Source organism: Crocodylus siamensis, chromosome 4 (assembly GCF_052110815.1).
Source record: "Crocodylus siamensis isolate JL-2025a chromosome 4, ASM5211081v1, whole genome shotgun sequence".
Classification (NCBI taxonomy): Eukaryota; Metazoa; Chordata; order Crocodylia; family Crocodylidae; genus Crocodylus; species Crocodylus siamensis.
In genome coordinates this window covers 95,924,769-95,941,551 of record NC_143398.1, presented here as the reverse complement: position 1 = coordinate 95,941,551, position 16,783 = coordinate 95,924,769, and the positions used below count along the sequence as shown (strand labels likewise).

Here is a 16,783-nt window from a genome sequence, read left to right as displayed (position 1 = left end):
CCTGGCTGGCAGGGGCCCCAGGGTTCAGCCTGCCAGCCCTGGGCTGCTAGGACTTGGCTCAATATCTTGAGGAGGGGCTGACCAAGGCCCGAGGGTGTTCCAGTGCAGGACTAGCCAGCAGACAGCCCCCTGCACTGAAGCACCCTTGTGCCCTAGCCAGCCTTGTCAGTGTTTACACGTGCATTGCTGCATACAAAAAAACTTCACATAACGATAGTACTTGCATTTGCAAATACTAACTTGCTGCAGAGTTTATTAGCTTCCAGTGGCCTAATAGGGCCTCATGTGTAGACACTGAGACATTTACTGTGGAGCTGGTTAGGCAACTGCAGTAAAACAGTCACACTCACTGATTAGTAGCTGCTGGCCATGTGCACCAAAAACAGGAGACATGGGTATTGGGGGTGGCCTTTGAGGTCCTTCCAAACTATGATTCTATGAATATACAGTTTCAGCTAATGGGGACCTTATCAAATTAAAGTCATGGGGAAAAGCTGTGTTTCATAGTTTCATAGTTTCTAGGGTCGGAAGGGACCTGAGTAGATCATCTAGTCTGACCCCCCGCCATGGCAGGAAACAATACTGGGGTCAAACAACCCCAGCAAGATGTTCATCTAACCTCCTCTTAAAAACCCCCAGGGTAGGAGCCAGCACCACCTCTCTTGGAAGTTGGTTCCAGATCCTAGCCGCCCTGACCGTGAAGTAGCGCTTCCTGATATCTAGCCTAAACCTCCCCTCTGCCAGCTTGTGACCGTTATTCCTGACCACTCCTGGCAGTGCACGGGGGAACAGGGACTCCCCCAATGCCTGCTGATCCCCTCTGACTAGTTTATAACAGGCCACAAGATCCCCCCTCAGCCTTCTCTTGTGGAGGCTGAACAGGTTCAGGTCCTGTAGCCTCTCCTCGTAGGGTCTGCCCTGTTGTCCCCTGATCATGCGAGTGGCCCTCCTCTGGACCCTCTCCATGCTGTCCACATCCCTCCTGACGTGTGGTGCCCAGAACTGGACGCAGTACTCCAGTTGTGGCCTGACCAGTGCCACATAGAGGGGGAGGATCACCTCCTTGGACCTGCTTGAGATGCATCTGTGGATGCATGACAAGGTACAGTTGGCCTTCCTGACTGCCGCCCCACACTGCCGGCCCATGTTCATCTTGGAGTCAATTATAACTCCAAGATCCTTTTCCGCCTCCGTGCTGACAAGAGGGGAGTTCCCTAACCTGTAGGTATGGTGCCGGTTGTTCCTCCCCAGGTGTATCACCTTGCACTTGTCTGTGTTGAACCCCATCAACACAGGGGCTTAGCTTTAGATCACTATTTTTCTGGTAAGTACCTTAGGGTCACATTTCTGAAATATAAAGCCCACAAATATCTGGAATTAGTGTACTTCTAGGATTATCTTTTGCAGTAGGTTTCATGAAGGCCATTAAAACTAGATGGACTGTTCTTGCCCAGCACTACAAGCTCCTGTCTGGACTGAGCTGGGATCAGGTCCTTCTCAGGCTAAGGGTTTCTCTATACCACAAATAGCTATTCTGCACTTATTATCATGCATTAGCTTCCTCTGTGCACACCTTCAGGGGTGGGCTCAGTGGGGTGCACACATGCACTTGTACCCCTCTGATTTCTGGTCCACCCAAAGTTTAAAACCAACTGCCTTGAAGGTGCAGAAGCATTTCTAGTCAGACAGTGTTGAGGAAGTCAATTGACTTCATAGCTCATTATGATAGACTTGATCTCTTCTAAACTCTTTATTCTACCTGTGTGAAGGACCTTACTTCTGCCTCCAAATGTCATTTTGGTGCTGTATGGAAGTAGATTTTGCTAAACCACACCCGGACACTCTTAGAGTGTCCACAAGAAGCAGGGAGGTGATTAAGAGGGAATAGGACTGTACCTTAAATTTGCACCCTATTGTATTTGAAAACAGCTTCTCCATGCAGACAAGTCTGTAGGGTCTTCCATGTTTAAGTCATTTTATTCATAAGTCACTTGTCCACTTTCCAAATACTCTTTCACACAAGAAAATAAAAAGAGTGCAAGTGCTAGAGGAGAATTGCTGTAGCTGTAGCTGAACCCCTAATGATCTGGGGTTCCCAAGTAGATCTTTATCAACAGCCAAAAGAATGTTCCAATCTGGGATTCCTTTATAAGGGGGGAGTATGGCTTTTGACCATGCCAGAGCAAAACCCCCAGGACTAAGATTTAAACCTGGGATTCTTGGCTGGCAGCACAAAGCATATCCACCAAATCACTGAAAAATCAGCCCTCCAGAGGTTCACAGACCCTATGGGATGTGGAGAAATGAGATAGTGGGACTTGGAATCCAACGCATAGCAGCACATATCACTAAACCTGCAGGGTCACTGGGCTGATATTTCCTTTTATGGTAAAAATACATTTCCAGTATCACAGGTTTCCTCTTTCTTCAGAACTAGATTCTCCCTATATTGCCTGTCCTTCTCACGCTACTAAAATTAAATATTAAAAAATACGTCATACATAGCCAGTGTTGCAATCTCCCCACTTTACTATTTGCCTCTGTAACTTTTGAGTTGAGTAACAAACAACTGAGGATAGAAATAGCCTGCAATATAGAGATTTCCTCTTTGATTTGCAGAATTATTTCTTCAACTGGAGCACGCATGAGCCAGATGGCAAAGCCTGTTCATACCAAATAGTTTTATTGGCAAGCAGAGAGAAGGGGGTGACAGTCACTGTCAGGACTACGACTACTGCTGACACTTTGTAAAATAACTCCCTTTCCTGAGCAAATCCAGTTTATTTATCTATGCGACCTATATGGCCCCCATTACCTTCATGACTGAGCAATTCACATACCCATGTGTTAGAACATTGCTATCATCCCCATAGTAGTAAACTCACTTTGGCTAGCAGCAAGACTCTCAAACACTCCACACCACTCCAGCCAGGGAGTCTGTGCAGCACTTTGGGCAGGTTAAGTAGCCCTGCTGAATGACATTTCCAACTAGCCCATGTCCGCTCATGGTGTTATGTGGGTACAGCTTCACTACTCCTGGTTTAGATCCTGTTTGAAGGCAGCAAGTGCTGGTGGGCCTAGTAAGTCTGCCATGGAGATGTGGCCTAATGCCCAGATCCTCACTGATATGTAGGCACCTCACTCCCATTGATTCTAGTAGGTATCTCAATACCTTGAGGTTCTGGGACATATCCAAGGAGCCTTCGGGGGCTCCAGTATAATTTTGGATGCTGTAAAAATGCCAGTATTTTTCAAGGTATCCCGGTTGTAGCCATATTGGTCTAGAGGAAAAAGCAATCCGGGCTCATGGTAGAGGTGATATCTTTTATTAGACCAACAAGATTTTTGCAAAAAGAAATTCTTCAATTGCAAGCTTTCAGTCACAAACACCTGCCCAAAAGCTTTCAATTAAAGAATTTCTTTTTGCAAAAATCTTGTTGGTCTAATAAAAGATATCACCTCTACCATGAGCCCAGATTAATATTTTTCAAGATCTTTAAGCACAATATTCCAGTGGTGAAGTTTTCGAGATGATCCTCCAAATACGTGAGTACTGCAACATTCCCCTACTGCTCTGGGCCTAGGCTGTCCATCTACAAAGTCTTCTCTGTTTCATGAAATGACTGCATTGCTGTGGAGGGCTCTGGTGGGGGGGCTTTTGGGGTAGTACTTTGCTGTTTCCTTTCACCTCTGGTATTGTAAGTTTGGCTGCTAATTCAGATGCATGCAACACAATTTTCTTAGCCCTCATACAAATCCCTGTTTTGGCACATTACAAAATCACACCCCACAATGGTTGTCTCCATCCTGTTAAATCCACTTGGGTCTTTGTCCAAAAGTTCCAGGGTTAGGCTGTGAAAAGGAGCTGTCAGTCAATGCTGCAGTGCTTTGGAGTAGTTGTAGGGAGATTCCAGGACGTGAACTGCAGAGCATATGGCAGACAGATTGAGGTACATTGGCTCAGTGGTAGGTAAGGGTAGAAGACTAGATTTCATCCAGCTGTGTTTGTAAAATACCAGATCTTCAGACTGCAGAAGGCATATTAGTTAAGTCCCCTATTTGTTTCTGTCTGAATGTTCCCACTTTCTCTACAGATGTTCACACACATACTGATTTTATCATCCACATTCATAAATCAACATGCATTACAGAGAAGCATGGGCAGACAAGGTTCTTCAGGTAAATATGATATCTTTTATTAGACCAACTAAATAGTTGGAAAATTGTTCTTTGCAAGCTTTTGGGTTCAAACCCCATTCTTTAGGCATTGGGAAAGTGTCCTGTTGTTTTGTGGAGCATCGCATACTGCAAGGTTAATTCATGTAATAGATGCATGCCCTGCTCTCCTCTCCAGGCATTTGTGTAGCACAGACCTCAACAGGAGTTACTCCCTTGCTTTAGAGAATGTGTGCTGCAGTTTGAAATGCACTGTTAACAGAGGGAACTGCAGATCAGGACTGAATGACAGTGCTAGACATGAGAGAGAGGATGACAGGTGCAGTCAGTCACTCCTGAGGCACATTGGCACACCTGTCTGCGTGTGCCTGTTTAGAGGGAATCTTGCCAAATGCTGCCTCATAGCTGCCACAGATTTATCCATCATTTTCACAAGCTTTACATTTATGTACAAAACCTAAATAAATAAATAAAACAATAGGCTGCTTCCTGCCTTGTGGAATTATCCATGGAAAGGGGAAAATATAGATCGGGGAAAATCTGTAGATCCTTTTCAGCTGCTCCTTTCTGTTTTATTTAATACAATGGAAGGCAGCTAGACTGCGAAAATGCTTTATTAGATTACTGTGCCATTCACACCAGCCCTAGCTGAGCCAGGAGACAAAGCTTTAGTGCCAAACTGAGTGGGAAGAGCCATTTCTAATTTCAGACTCTCTGAAAATATCTAATCCAGTACTTAACCTGTGAATGCCTCCAGGTAAAAGTGACTGGCTAATGACATTTGCAGGGTAGTCTGATGGGAAGGGAGGAATCTGCATTGAATTCCAGTGGAATGGACTGGGCGAGGGGAGGAGTTCCCCCTTAATGGAAAAGAGTTTAACCTTTTAACCTAGATTTTTATTCCCACCAGGAATGGGCTGAGGGTGCAGCCCTCAAATGGAGGAGACATGCACTAGATTTCCCTGCCCACTAGGATAACGTCACACAGACTCCTGCACTGTGTCCTTTGCCTCTGTCTGCTGTGTCTGGAACTGAGCAAGACAGCAGACATAGCCTTGCAAAGGTATTCATCGCTTTCAAGAGGTAGCTCCCTGTTCATGGCTTTTGCCAGAACTGCCTCAGACTTTCCAGTCCAGAGTACACTCAGATTGAAATGTTTTGTCCATGGCCGTCAGGTTTATGGGACGCCTGGGACTCCCCCCCATCCCCCTTTGCCCTCCCCCTCATAGCGCAGCGTTTTGTTTTCCTTCTTGATTAGCGGAAAAATTCCTGAATATGTCATGGGGAAGGAAGGTCTTTTCTCTCTCTCTCTTTCTCTCTCCTCCAACAATTAGTGAAACACAAACACATTCCATCATTACCATGAAACACTTTTTCCACGTAAATAACACCTCTGTTGCTTTTAAAGTTACAGCACACTTTCCCATCTTCCCTTCCCCCCAAAAGAGGCAGCTTTCCTGGGCCCCTTTTCAGCAGGAGCAACTCTTTAGAATGGAAGTATTCATGGGTAGACATACCCTGTTCTCTCTATCCGCACGCAACCCCAAGGAAAGGAAGACAAGCAACTGGTGATGTACAGCTCCATGACCTCTGTGACTGTGCTGATGAGTATCTCTGGTGGTTTTCATAGTGCATTGCACTATTATTAATGCTTGCACACTTTACATAGTAGTGGCTGGGGCTGCTTGTATTTGCTTTGGATTGTTTTAATATATTTAGTTGTACACAATATTGGTGTCTATGGATATGAATACCCTGTGTGAATGTGAATTCATAGCCAGGTGGGAAAGGAGGTGGCAGCAGGAGGTTTTATCCTTTTCAGCTGCTGGGTTTGCACTATAATCGCACAATTCCATGTGATGAATGGATATCTGATAGGCATAACACAGCACAGCACACTACTATATCATAGTCCTCTGCCGGGGTTTCACATCTTCCCCTATGGATGGGGGCACACAGGCATCTCCAGCTTCCCTTGCTCTTCCAGCTCCAGTAATTAGCAGTGAAGTCTCTGGTTCTCTGGTCTGGGCCTGTAAATCAGTAGCATCTTGGTGTCATCATTAAGTCTTGGTGAAAATTCTCCCCCTGAACCTCATGAATATTATTCAGTGTGCAGAACCTCCCAGGAATACAGATGCCATTGGGCACATACGCATCTGAAAAGGCTGACATATGCTGCACCCTCTGGCCCTCAGCCAGCCAAATGCACACGTTAGTACCACCCTGCCACTGATCAGGTTATCCTCAAACCTTCTTCTGCCAGGGGCTCTGATGTCAGGCACAACCTCTTGAGGGAGAACAATAAATGATAAGATGAGTTTCCAAAAATAAACATGTCAACCACACTATACAGCTCCACATTACTGAAAAAGACTTATGACCCTTCTTGTCCAAAACAGGCCAGCATGACATCTTGTGAACATCTCGTTGGTGTTTATGAATCTCTGTTTATGCACACCCAATGCCTGCCAAACAATTAAGCAGTAGCCTTTGCAGTTGATCAGTAGATTATGGACAGAGGGTGCCATTAAGGGTAACACCAAAGATCCTAGTGCAATTTGCAATCCTCTTTCTCTCTAAGACAGGTATTATTGAAGGCACATTAGCAGCAACTACTGCCTGTGGGTCAATCATAACAATAAACACTTCAGAGACACTTATTACCACATTAGCAATTGCTGATTTACTAAGGCCAAGCTGGTTAGCCATGGATCTGTGGCAGCTTCCAGATGACAATCAATCTCAGCTTTTGGACTGCTATCAGCTCCCTCCTTTGTGTATCCTGGGTCAAGTTTTCTTTCTGTGGAATAGCTGCACTCCTGCTGCCTGCCCCAAATCTACATGACCATCATCCCACCATGCTTTGTTTGCAGTCCTGAACTGGAACTGGCAGGTTACATAGAAAGACTTCACAACTGTCACAGCTTCTATCAGCTGCCTTCACTCAGCCACATGAGCATACAGCCTGCACAATCTCCCTGTCAGGCCCAACCTCTGCTCTCCATGGGTCCCCCTCCATTGCTAGGATGCCTCTACTGTGCCTTGGGCCCTTACCCTGCATTCTGCAGTATTAATAATGCCAAAAGCAGGAGCATGTCATCATCCTGATCTGCATCAATGCCTCTGTGGCACCTGGAATGGGCAGGCACGAAGAACATGCGGATTTAGAAATGTGTTTGTTCAACATGTTGGCAGGCTGAAAACACTTTCACTTAGGGGTCCAGGAAGGACAAGGCAAGTTCTCCTGCAAAACACTGTGAAACAAGTCCTAAAGCAGCTCAGTTCAGTGTATCGCTAAGTACTTCAGGACATGGCCCCAGAAATCCTAGTGCCTGATACCAGTGACTGTAAAACCAGTCTGGGCAAGGCGATATGAATAATGGATATGACTTTGTATATGGTTCAATAGTACAAAACTTGAAGGCTTGAGTAAGGGGGTAACTGCATCTACATGCCTGGGCCCCAATAAGCTGCCCTAAAAAGGGAGACTTTTCTGCAGCAGCAAACAAACCAAACATGCATATGAAAGATGTCTCTTTTTGGCTGGTTGTTTCCCATGCAGCCTTTGCTATGACTGTGCAGGCACGTCTGAGTAAGAGCTTTTCTCACCAAGCATGTTTAGGTTCACTGCTTCTCCTGCTTGACCCTGTGTTGATCTCATCATCCTGTGTTTGTGACATCAGAGCTCATAGCCAGAAGGGTGAGTGTGCAATAACTAACTCAGTGCTGTGACTTTGCTACTAAATTAAAGAGGAAGAGGTGTATTTGCAAGCAACGGATATGTCATGCCTATGATTTAGCAATGCTGTAGGTTCAAGAATGTAAACATGGTGCAGACATTTTTACCATCACATCATCCAATCTTATACTTTGAGGAGTGGAACGCCCCCAGTAGTGCACTGACATCTTAATGACTGGTAGCATTGGCACAGCTGCACCACTGCCCAAAAATGCATGAGAGAGGACCTGTGTGAGGCCCTGGATTGGGTGAGCAGAGGCTGCTTCCAGTCAGGATGGAGGTGCATTGGTAGAAGCCTGTAAGGATTCAAGGACTGGATAACTAGTCCTGTTTGTTTCAACAGCTGACAGGACTGACAGAGTGACACGAGAGCAGCTCCGCTAGCACTTCCACAGGTACATGCTAAGCAGCCTTTCCCCATCTCTGTTGGTCCTTTGTTTTCCCAAGCATTCAGAAAACTCACACCAAACAGTTTTAAATGAATGTTGACTGTCAAACCGCAAACCTTCCTGCTGCCAGGTTCCCCACAACATGTAGACTTGAGTGTAATTGCCTTCAAACTCTTTCTGTTACTGAGCTTCAAATGAGAATGTGGGCTATTAGGGGAGTGGGGGAAGAGATTCTTTCTTTGGTCCTGTTCTTCTCTGGACAGTGGCACTCTCTAGTATGTGCAGCCAAGGCTGGGAAGACCCTGGGAATTTGTCTGTCCCCAGAGTGGAGTCAAGTAGCAAGTCCTAGAGGTAATACATATATTTGACCAGCAGGACTTGGTCTATTTCCTTCGGTACCGAGGCACTACCAGTGCTCCCATACTGACCTGTACTCACCACGCTCAATGGCTCTCCCATTCATCCTGTGGTCTGCAGCTGTCTGGGATGCAGGCCCAGGCAAAGCTCCAACACACCACTCTATTGTGCCCACACTGGGGGCGTTTCACTTCCCACCCCTTTTTGTTGGGGCAGATCTGCTTTCTACACCCAGAGATGAAATCCACAAACTTCTGGAGTCTGTAACAATTTACACACAAAGCCTTCCAAGACAGCAAGTGCTCAATGCCTTGCCACGCTCACTTGGTCATGGAGAGATTTTAGTATTCAGGGAGCAACAGAATTTGGTCACGGGTGGTGAGAAGATAAGTGATAAACAGCTGCACAGTTGGATTTGCGGCCTTTGCGTTTCTAATTCCTCATATTTTCCTCCTCCTTTGTGTTCTGTTTTTTCCCCTTGCTGCGCCCCACACACAGTTCGCCCCCACACATACTCTTATAGAAAGACATGGACATATTCTGAGGCATGTACAAACATACACACAACACAGAGGCCCTGGTTACAGCAACGGTTTTGTTGTGACCCACCTCCTTAGCTGACATTAATGTGTAGTTACTCACACCAGTGGGCTCATTGAAGTCACTAGCGCCAGTCCCATGTTCAGCAGTGTGATGGTCACAGGCTGGCTGTTGAAAGGTCTGATTCAGAAAAGCTTCCCCACTCAGGGCAGCACTCAAGCAAGAGCATAACTTTAAGCATGTGTTTCAGTCCCAATAATGAGTCCTCAGAATTCAGCCCTTATTGGACAAAATTTAAGATTTAAGCACATCATTTTCTTGAGTTACTCCCTAAGTGAGGATACAGTGGCTGTGTCTACACAAGATGCTTTACTGCACAGTAGACTAATCTACTGCACAGTAAAGCGTCATCATCTACATGTGCAAGTACCTACTGTACAGTAAATTAGCAGGTACTTACTGTGCAATACTTAAACTATTTACTGTGCAGTAGAAAGCCAAATAACATTAATTGCATGTGTAGATGTGCCCAGTATATCTAATTGGTTGTTATGAAACGTTTTCAGTATTGCTAATCCTAACCCTGACTATTGAAAACTCATGAGAGAAAAAAAATAAATAAACACCGTTATTTTTATTTGCCTGCTCGGGTTTTTTAGTCATTAATGTCATGTGCCTTTATATCAAATTCTCAGGCTTTTTACACCAGGCCCAAGGGTTAGACACATTTTTTTAATGGAAGATGAACTTTCCACATAGTCCCTTGTCCTCAAAACCTGGGGCTTTAAGTAAAAGCATCAGTTCTCTTAAGATACAGAACAAAATCATAAGAGTTGGCCTCACTGTCCTGAATATTCAGAAACCCTTTGGCACTTCTATGGGCAGCACACTGCACAACTTGAAGAATTTACTCAGTAGGGTCCAGCACAATTTCTGGGAACAGACGTAATTTCTAAATGCAAGGCACTGGTTTATGAGATAGACTTTGGAGGTGTGACTGTACCTGTGCAGTTGCATTGCTGTAGTTTCTTGGCTTCACTGTAGAGAAAACATTATTGATTACCCCAAGTGTACTCCAAGATACTGCAGTTAGGTATTACAATTAGCTAAGGCAGCTGTTACATAGGGGAGCAAGATGCTTCTTGTAATGTCAGGGTTTTCTAAGCAATGGTTTCTTGCAACACACTTACTCACCTTAGCATAGTTTGAACCTAGATACAAACCTGCTTGTTACCAGTCTTGCAGATGGCTTTGCACTTGGCTCTTTGAATGGCTGCAGCAGGGGCCATATATGTATAAAGGGCAGACAGGGAACATGTCCTATCCCAGGTTTATGAAGTGGGAATGCAGCTCTTCCTTTTTCTTCACAAGTGGAAGTACAATTTCTTGCAGGGACCCGTTTCTCCATTGCCTTACATCCAATGTCCCTTGTATCAACCTCCCTGAAGCCCCTCAAATCACAAGACCATCCTGGAAGAGTTTGAGGAGAAAACACCTGTTCTCACAGACATCCCAGTCCCAATTTCTAGATCAAAGACAGCAGCATTATCATCTGTCCTAGATTTCCTTAGTACCATTGCCCTGCTAATCCCACTGTGCTGTGCAGGCTGCAGGCAAAACTCCCTTTTGGCCTCTGTAATTTAAATGAAGATTGGTGGAGTATGACAGGATCCTTGGAACCCCAGACCCTAGGCCCTGCATTTGGAGGGAGCCTCTTAACTGAGGATTAAGCAAGACATGGAGCTCCATGGATTTGCTACCTATGGAGCAGAATGAGCAGTTCCTGTTTAGGCCTACCCTCTCTGCTCAGTATTTTGGTGGCTGTTGTTCAGCTCCTTCTATCACAGAGCACAGAGAATTGGGTACTTCAGGAAGGAAAGGGAAGAATAATGTCTCTGAGCGAAACTGCAGGGGAAATTCTGGGGTAGCCTGATACAACTGAACTCAAATTGCTGCCTGCAGAGTTTTATGTGCTACTTCTCCAAACTTCAGAGTTACTTTCCTAGTTAGAAAAACAATGTATAACAGGGACAATGAGCAAGGCAGTGGAATTAGGGAATGAAGGCATAGGGGGAATGGCTCTAGGGATGGGAACATGCATTGCATTTGACCTTGGACAAGTTGTGCCTGTGTTTGACCCATAACAGAAAATGCTGAGACTGGTATATACACACATTACCCTTCTAATCAGGGTTTAGTACATGGCTAAATGCACTTCTGCTTTTCCGCCATTGATTTAATGATGTAATCCCAGGATGACCATTCAGACACACTTTACTATGTCCTGGGATAAACTGTTAGTACTTCTTATACTGTGAGCCTTTTTAGGTTTTATCCCGAGGCAACAAACATTAGTATCTGAACAACTGCACTTTGTTCCTGGATAAAATGGTTTATCCTGGGACAAATGCAGTCTTTTTGTAGCCTAGGAGTTTGCTCATTTTAAGGGAGATTCAGTAGCTGCTTGTGGACTGGCCCAGAGGGAGGAGGCTGCTTATACCCACCTATATGCTAACTGCATAGAGGCATAGGACAGCTGTCTTACACATGGGTGCCAGAATGCGCAACACCTCCCTTACTCAGAGGAAGGGGAAACACATTGGCCTTCTGAACCCTTATGAGGAAAGAGAAAAAGAGCTGAAACTGTCTAGACATTGACTAACAGGAGGGATATGCTGTTTGCAAGTCTTTGAAGACAGTAAATTCCATGGAGGGAAATGAATTGTTGTGAATTGTTCAAAGGAATAAAACGTGAATTAACAAGGTGGAAGTGAACAAAGGAGTGTTCTGGCTGGATGCTGGAATGTCTGCCAACGGTGGAGCTTTAAAGTCTGGGAAAACCCCAACACCTGAGTCACTTAAAACCAGATAGCCCAGTCTAGTGGGAAAGGCCCAGTCCAGTGGGGAATAATGCTGTAGGGAACAACCTTGCCCTGGCTACTGACAAGGGTGTGCATGTGTGTATGTGTGTGCATGTGAAAAGCAAGGACTTTTCCTATGCTGGCTGCTCTAATTCTGTAATCTCAGTTACAATGTTCTAGAAATTAAAGAGATTCCCTGGCTGGCCTTCGATTTCCCACCCCCTTTTTAATATTGCCCACTGTAGAACATACACACAAATATCAGACTTTGTTGGGAGTTTTTGTTTTGTTTTGTTGGGGGTTTTTTTGGTTTTGGTTTTTTTTTTTTTTTTTACAACTTTAAATACAGTACTGAGTATAAATTAATCTTACATTAAAAAAGCCAAAAAAAATAAAATAAAACCTCACCAACTTTACAAACTGAAGGAACCTGATTTTGGAGCAGGAGAACAAAGTGTCTTAAGACTTGTAAGGTTCCAGGTTGAAGGGAGAAGGAAGAGAAGGCAAAAAAAGGTGGTGGTAGTTGGCATTAGGAAGAGAGCTCTGAGTCTGAGATGTTGGGAAATCTACATCTTTCTGCTAATGCCCATCTTGCTGCTTCATCACCTTCCTCCAGCTCATCTCCCCAGGCAATTACAGTTTAAAGTAAGGAGCAGGGATGGTGAATGGGGCCATCAGTTTGCAACAGTCTCGAGAGCAGTTAGTAGAGTTATCACTATGCTCCTTCTTGGTTCCTCTGCACCAATGTATAAGCTATGTTGAGTGACCCAGAGGCTGTTCCTTGGAAGGGAAGTGCTCCCTACTCCCATTCTTCTGCCTCACTTCCCCTCTCCTCTCCTGTGTAGACAGGTAGTTAGCCATATTAGCCTGAAGTCAGATAGAAGACAGAGCCGGGTGGCACCAGTGCCACAGCAAGGAAGTTTGGTGCCTGAGGCAAAACCCATAGTGGCAGCCTGCCTTCACCCTGTGCATAGGTCTGGGGGCTACACGCCCCCATGCTTGCCTGGGAGTGCACACAGCAGCAGGAGCCACACTCCCCGTCCCCAATATCCCCCCAAACAAGCTGCTCACAGCTCTGTCCCATGCCGTCCCCTGGCTGGGCAACACCTGTTGGTGCCCTTTGCTTCAGCGCCCAGGGTGGTTGCCCCACTCACCCACACCCCCCTTGCTATTGCACTGGGTGGCACCATGGGTCAGTGATTGAGCCTGTAAGGGTTATTGCAATATACATAAATAATGATATCAATAATACTATTAACATTCTGAACAATTCATAGAATCATAGAAAATGAAGGTTGGAAGGGCCTCAAGAGGTCGTCTAGTTCAACCCCCTGCTCAAAGCAGGACCAGCCCCAACTAGATCATCCCAGCCAAGGCTTTGTCTAGGCAGGTCTTAAAAACCTCCAAGGATGGAGATTTTACCATCTCCCTGGGTAACCTGCTCCAGTGCTTTACTTCCCTCCTCATGATAGAGTTCTTCCTACTAACCTAAACTTCCTTTGCTGCAGCTTGAGACCATTGCTCCTTGTTCTATCATCTGGCACCGCTGAGAACAGTCCAGCTCCATCCTCTTTGGATCCCCCCTTCAGGTAGTTGAAGGCTGCCATTAAATCCTTCCCCCCCCCCCACTCTTCTCTTCTCCAGACTAAATGAACCCAATTCCCTCAGCTTCTCTTCATAAGTCATGTGCCCCAGCCCTATAACCATTTCCATTGCCCTCCGCTGGACAGTTTGTCCACATCCTTTCTGTAGTGGGGAGCCTAGAGCTGGACACACTTCTTGTGACTGCATGTGCATTCTCATAGGAGAATCATTCTGCCCTCTACACCCTCAAATCCTAAGTGTTTCTATGATGGCCAGGAACTAGGGACACCAAACAGCCATTCTCTTTCAGTCTTCCAATAAAGGGATTATTTCTGTTTTTAATCACTTTTGCAAATTTAGAGGTTTACTCTCTCCCATTTGCCCTCCTTCCCCCATGACTTTTAGTTTTCCAATAGGTTCCTTGGTTCTACAGTTATTTAAAAACTGGGCAGGGCTTGAATACATGTGGAAAAAAAACCCCTGTTGCATGTGTTTGCAAACAGGTGTGTGGGCAGGGAATGGGTGAAACGAGAGAAAGAAACTGAAGGACAGTGCATCCACAAAAGGGTTAAACTGCTCTCAGAACCATCTTGAGTATTATAATGCTGCCCTCAGGATCCTGGATCAGCCAACCATAGTTTATCCAGATGAAGTAATGCTTACAAGCTCACATGTGCATTGGTCAATGATGTTGTCACTCTGCATCCTGGAGGGCAGTTGTGAACCAGAGGGAAAAGCAAAGGGGAAAAAAGACTTGAGCTAGGGATAGCAGAGGAATTAGATCACTGCTCACACACACACACACACACAGACATACACACACAGACATACCGACACAGAAAGACACATACAAGCTTGCCTGCAGGCTCCTCCCACTGTGGAACAAACCCATTTAAAAACCCGCACGTATAGATGTGTATGTATGTATATATGAATATATAGGTATCTATACGCACATATATACACACACATACGAAGTTAATTAAAAAACAATAACCCAAGTCCAAGACTGGAAAGTCAACCCTCAATAGCTAACAGCTGTGTGCCAAAATGATAGCCTTTGTCAGGGGCTGGTGGGGAGTGCTGGAGAATGGTTCTGGCCTGCTGTCCTCATCTTTTCACTGTTCCAAATGCCCTCCAGTCTGCAGCGGCTGGGGTGAGTGTGGTAACTGCGCTCTGCATTCATTTGTTCTGTTCCCCGAGATGTTGTATGTTTTAGTGGTTTTTTAAAATAAAATATATACACACACATATGTAAAAAAACAAACAAACAAAAAAAGGAAAGAAATCTGTCCAGATGTGCCAGTAAAAATCCTTAGTGCATTTTCCATCATTGGTGATTGCTCTTCATCTGAGATCCGTCTGCTTTGAAACACGTCCATTGCAATGATTGACCTCAGTCCGAGCCCTTTGCCCGTAACAGAATTGAGAAGGAAAAGGAAGACAATTCTCCTCACTTCCTCACCCCCCCAACTGATCCCTTCCCCCCCCAAAAAAGGAAATTGGACCCATTTTTCTCTTTCCTATTTCCCATCCTGTCTTCTGCAGCAGGGAAGGCCTTGTCTTATCCCAGTTGCTTGTGGCTTCTTGTGGGTTTTTTTTAATGTTTTGTTTTCTTTCTTGGAAAATTTTAAAACATTGTTAATATACGAAAAGAGGGAAGCTGAGGGGAGACTTTGGTGGGAGAAGGTCCAAGAAGAAAAGGCAAGCACCATTTGTTGTCCAAGTCAGGCACCGAGGCAGACGGACGAAGAGGAAAAGTTATCGCTCTGAGGACCCCATGGGGGCAATACAGCAAATATATTAAATAAACCTGGAAATGAAACAAAACCAGACGTTGTATAAGACTAAAGCATCCATCTCCATCTGCTAGTCCCCTAAAAGCCCTAGAGACTAATCCACTGACATCCTCTGCTTTTCTCCAGCACAGCCACAGCCACAGCAAGGTTGGCACTAGAGCAAAAATAGCTTTACACCACTTTTGCTTTTGGATCTGTGTCTGCCTAGTGTCCAGAGGAGTTTCTGACTTAGACCAGGGCAGTCTTAGTGCTGAAAGCAGAAATAATAATCACACTACGCAGGTATTTGCCATCATTTTTCACCAGAAGATCTCAAAGCAATTTACAGAAGAAGGCAGGACCATTATCCATCCCATTTTATATGTAAGGACACTGAGGCGTTGCGAGAAGTGACTTAATCAAAGTTGCTCAGCAGGCCCATATCAAAGCTGGAAATAGAAAACAAGTCTCCTGAGTCCCAGACTCGGGGCTCTATCCACTAGGAAACACAACTTCCTTTTAGATTAGAAGGCTCCCTGCTCCCAGTCCTGTGCACAGTCCTACACCCCATTTCTGTGAGAGACCTGTGAGAGAGCCCAGGTTCTCTGGGGCCAGCAGAAGAAGAATGAGGCCCCTAGGACTGAGAGGATGTCAATCAAATTTACAGAGATACCAGTTCTCCTTTCCATATTTTTTGACCTTTGTTACGCTCTCAGACTTCCCACTAACATGGTGATGCAGGCCAGAACACTGCTGTGCGCATGTCCTTCTGCCATTTTAACCAAAAAATAAAAAATAAATCTAGGGAAAAAAAAGGAAGCCCTCAGCACAGAGCACAAAATGGATGCTAGCTCTTTACTGTCAGTGCAGGCTCAGTATGCAAAGGGAATCAGAGCTAGCTCCACAAGAGAAACAACTAATGTGATCTCCAAGGAGAGGAATCATACAGGGGACACAGTCTGGATGTCAGGCTGGTAGCAAGGTGATGGTGTGAAGCAGGGACTCCAGGGCAAAGTGCGGCGTCTCACCTCTGCCTGCTAGAGTTCAAGCATACTAAACAGGCCATAGGATAAATTTACTTTGTTTTAGCCCAGCCCTGTTACTTTGTCAGACTACACAAGTGATTCTCAACCAGGGTGCCAGGACACCCTGGGGTGCCTTGAGATCCTTTGAAGAGGGGCCTCAAAAAGTGTGAGGGGATAAATAAGGCGTGAGTAGATAAGTAGATAAGGGTAGGCTCAGGCTCTCCCTGCCTAACTGCTACTCCTGCCCCACTACCTGGTCCCTCTGCAAGGAGGAAACCACTGTAATAAAGCAATTAGCTTTTGAAATGGGTTGCCACTCAATTCATAAGAGTAA

At 45.3% G+C, this 16,783-nt stretch overlaps 1 protein-coding gene across 4 annotated transcripts in view; it reads right to left on the bottom strand.

Moving 5' to 3' along the window:
- Positions 1-7,945: 7,945 nt before the first annotated feature.
- PDGFB (platelet derived growth factor subunit B) overlaps positions 7,946-16,783 on the bottom strand; it is a 28,613-nt gene continuing 19,775 nt past the window's right edge. For all 4 annotated transcript variants that reach the window (XM_090043007.1, XM_090043008.1, XM_090043005.1 and 1 more), the window contains one exon: positions 7,946-15,459. Coding sequence is in view for 1 of the 4 variants with exons in the window: in XM_090043009.1 (XP_089899135.1) it covers positions 15,374-15,459 (86 nt within the window). In the remaining 3 variants the exon portion in view is untranslated. The remainder of the gene's footprint in view (positions 15,460-16,783) is intronic.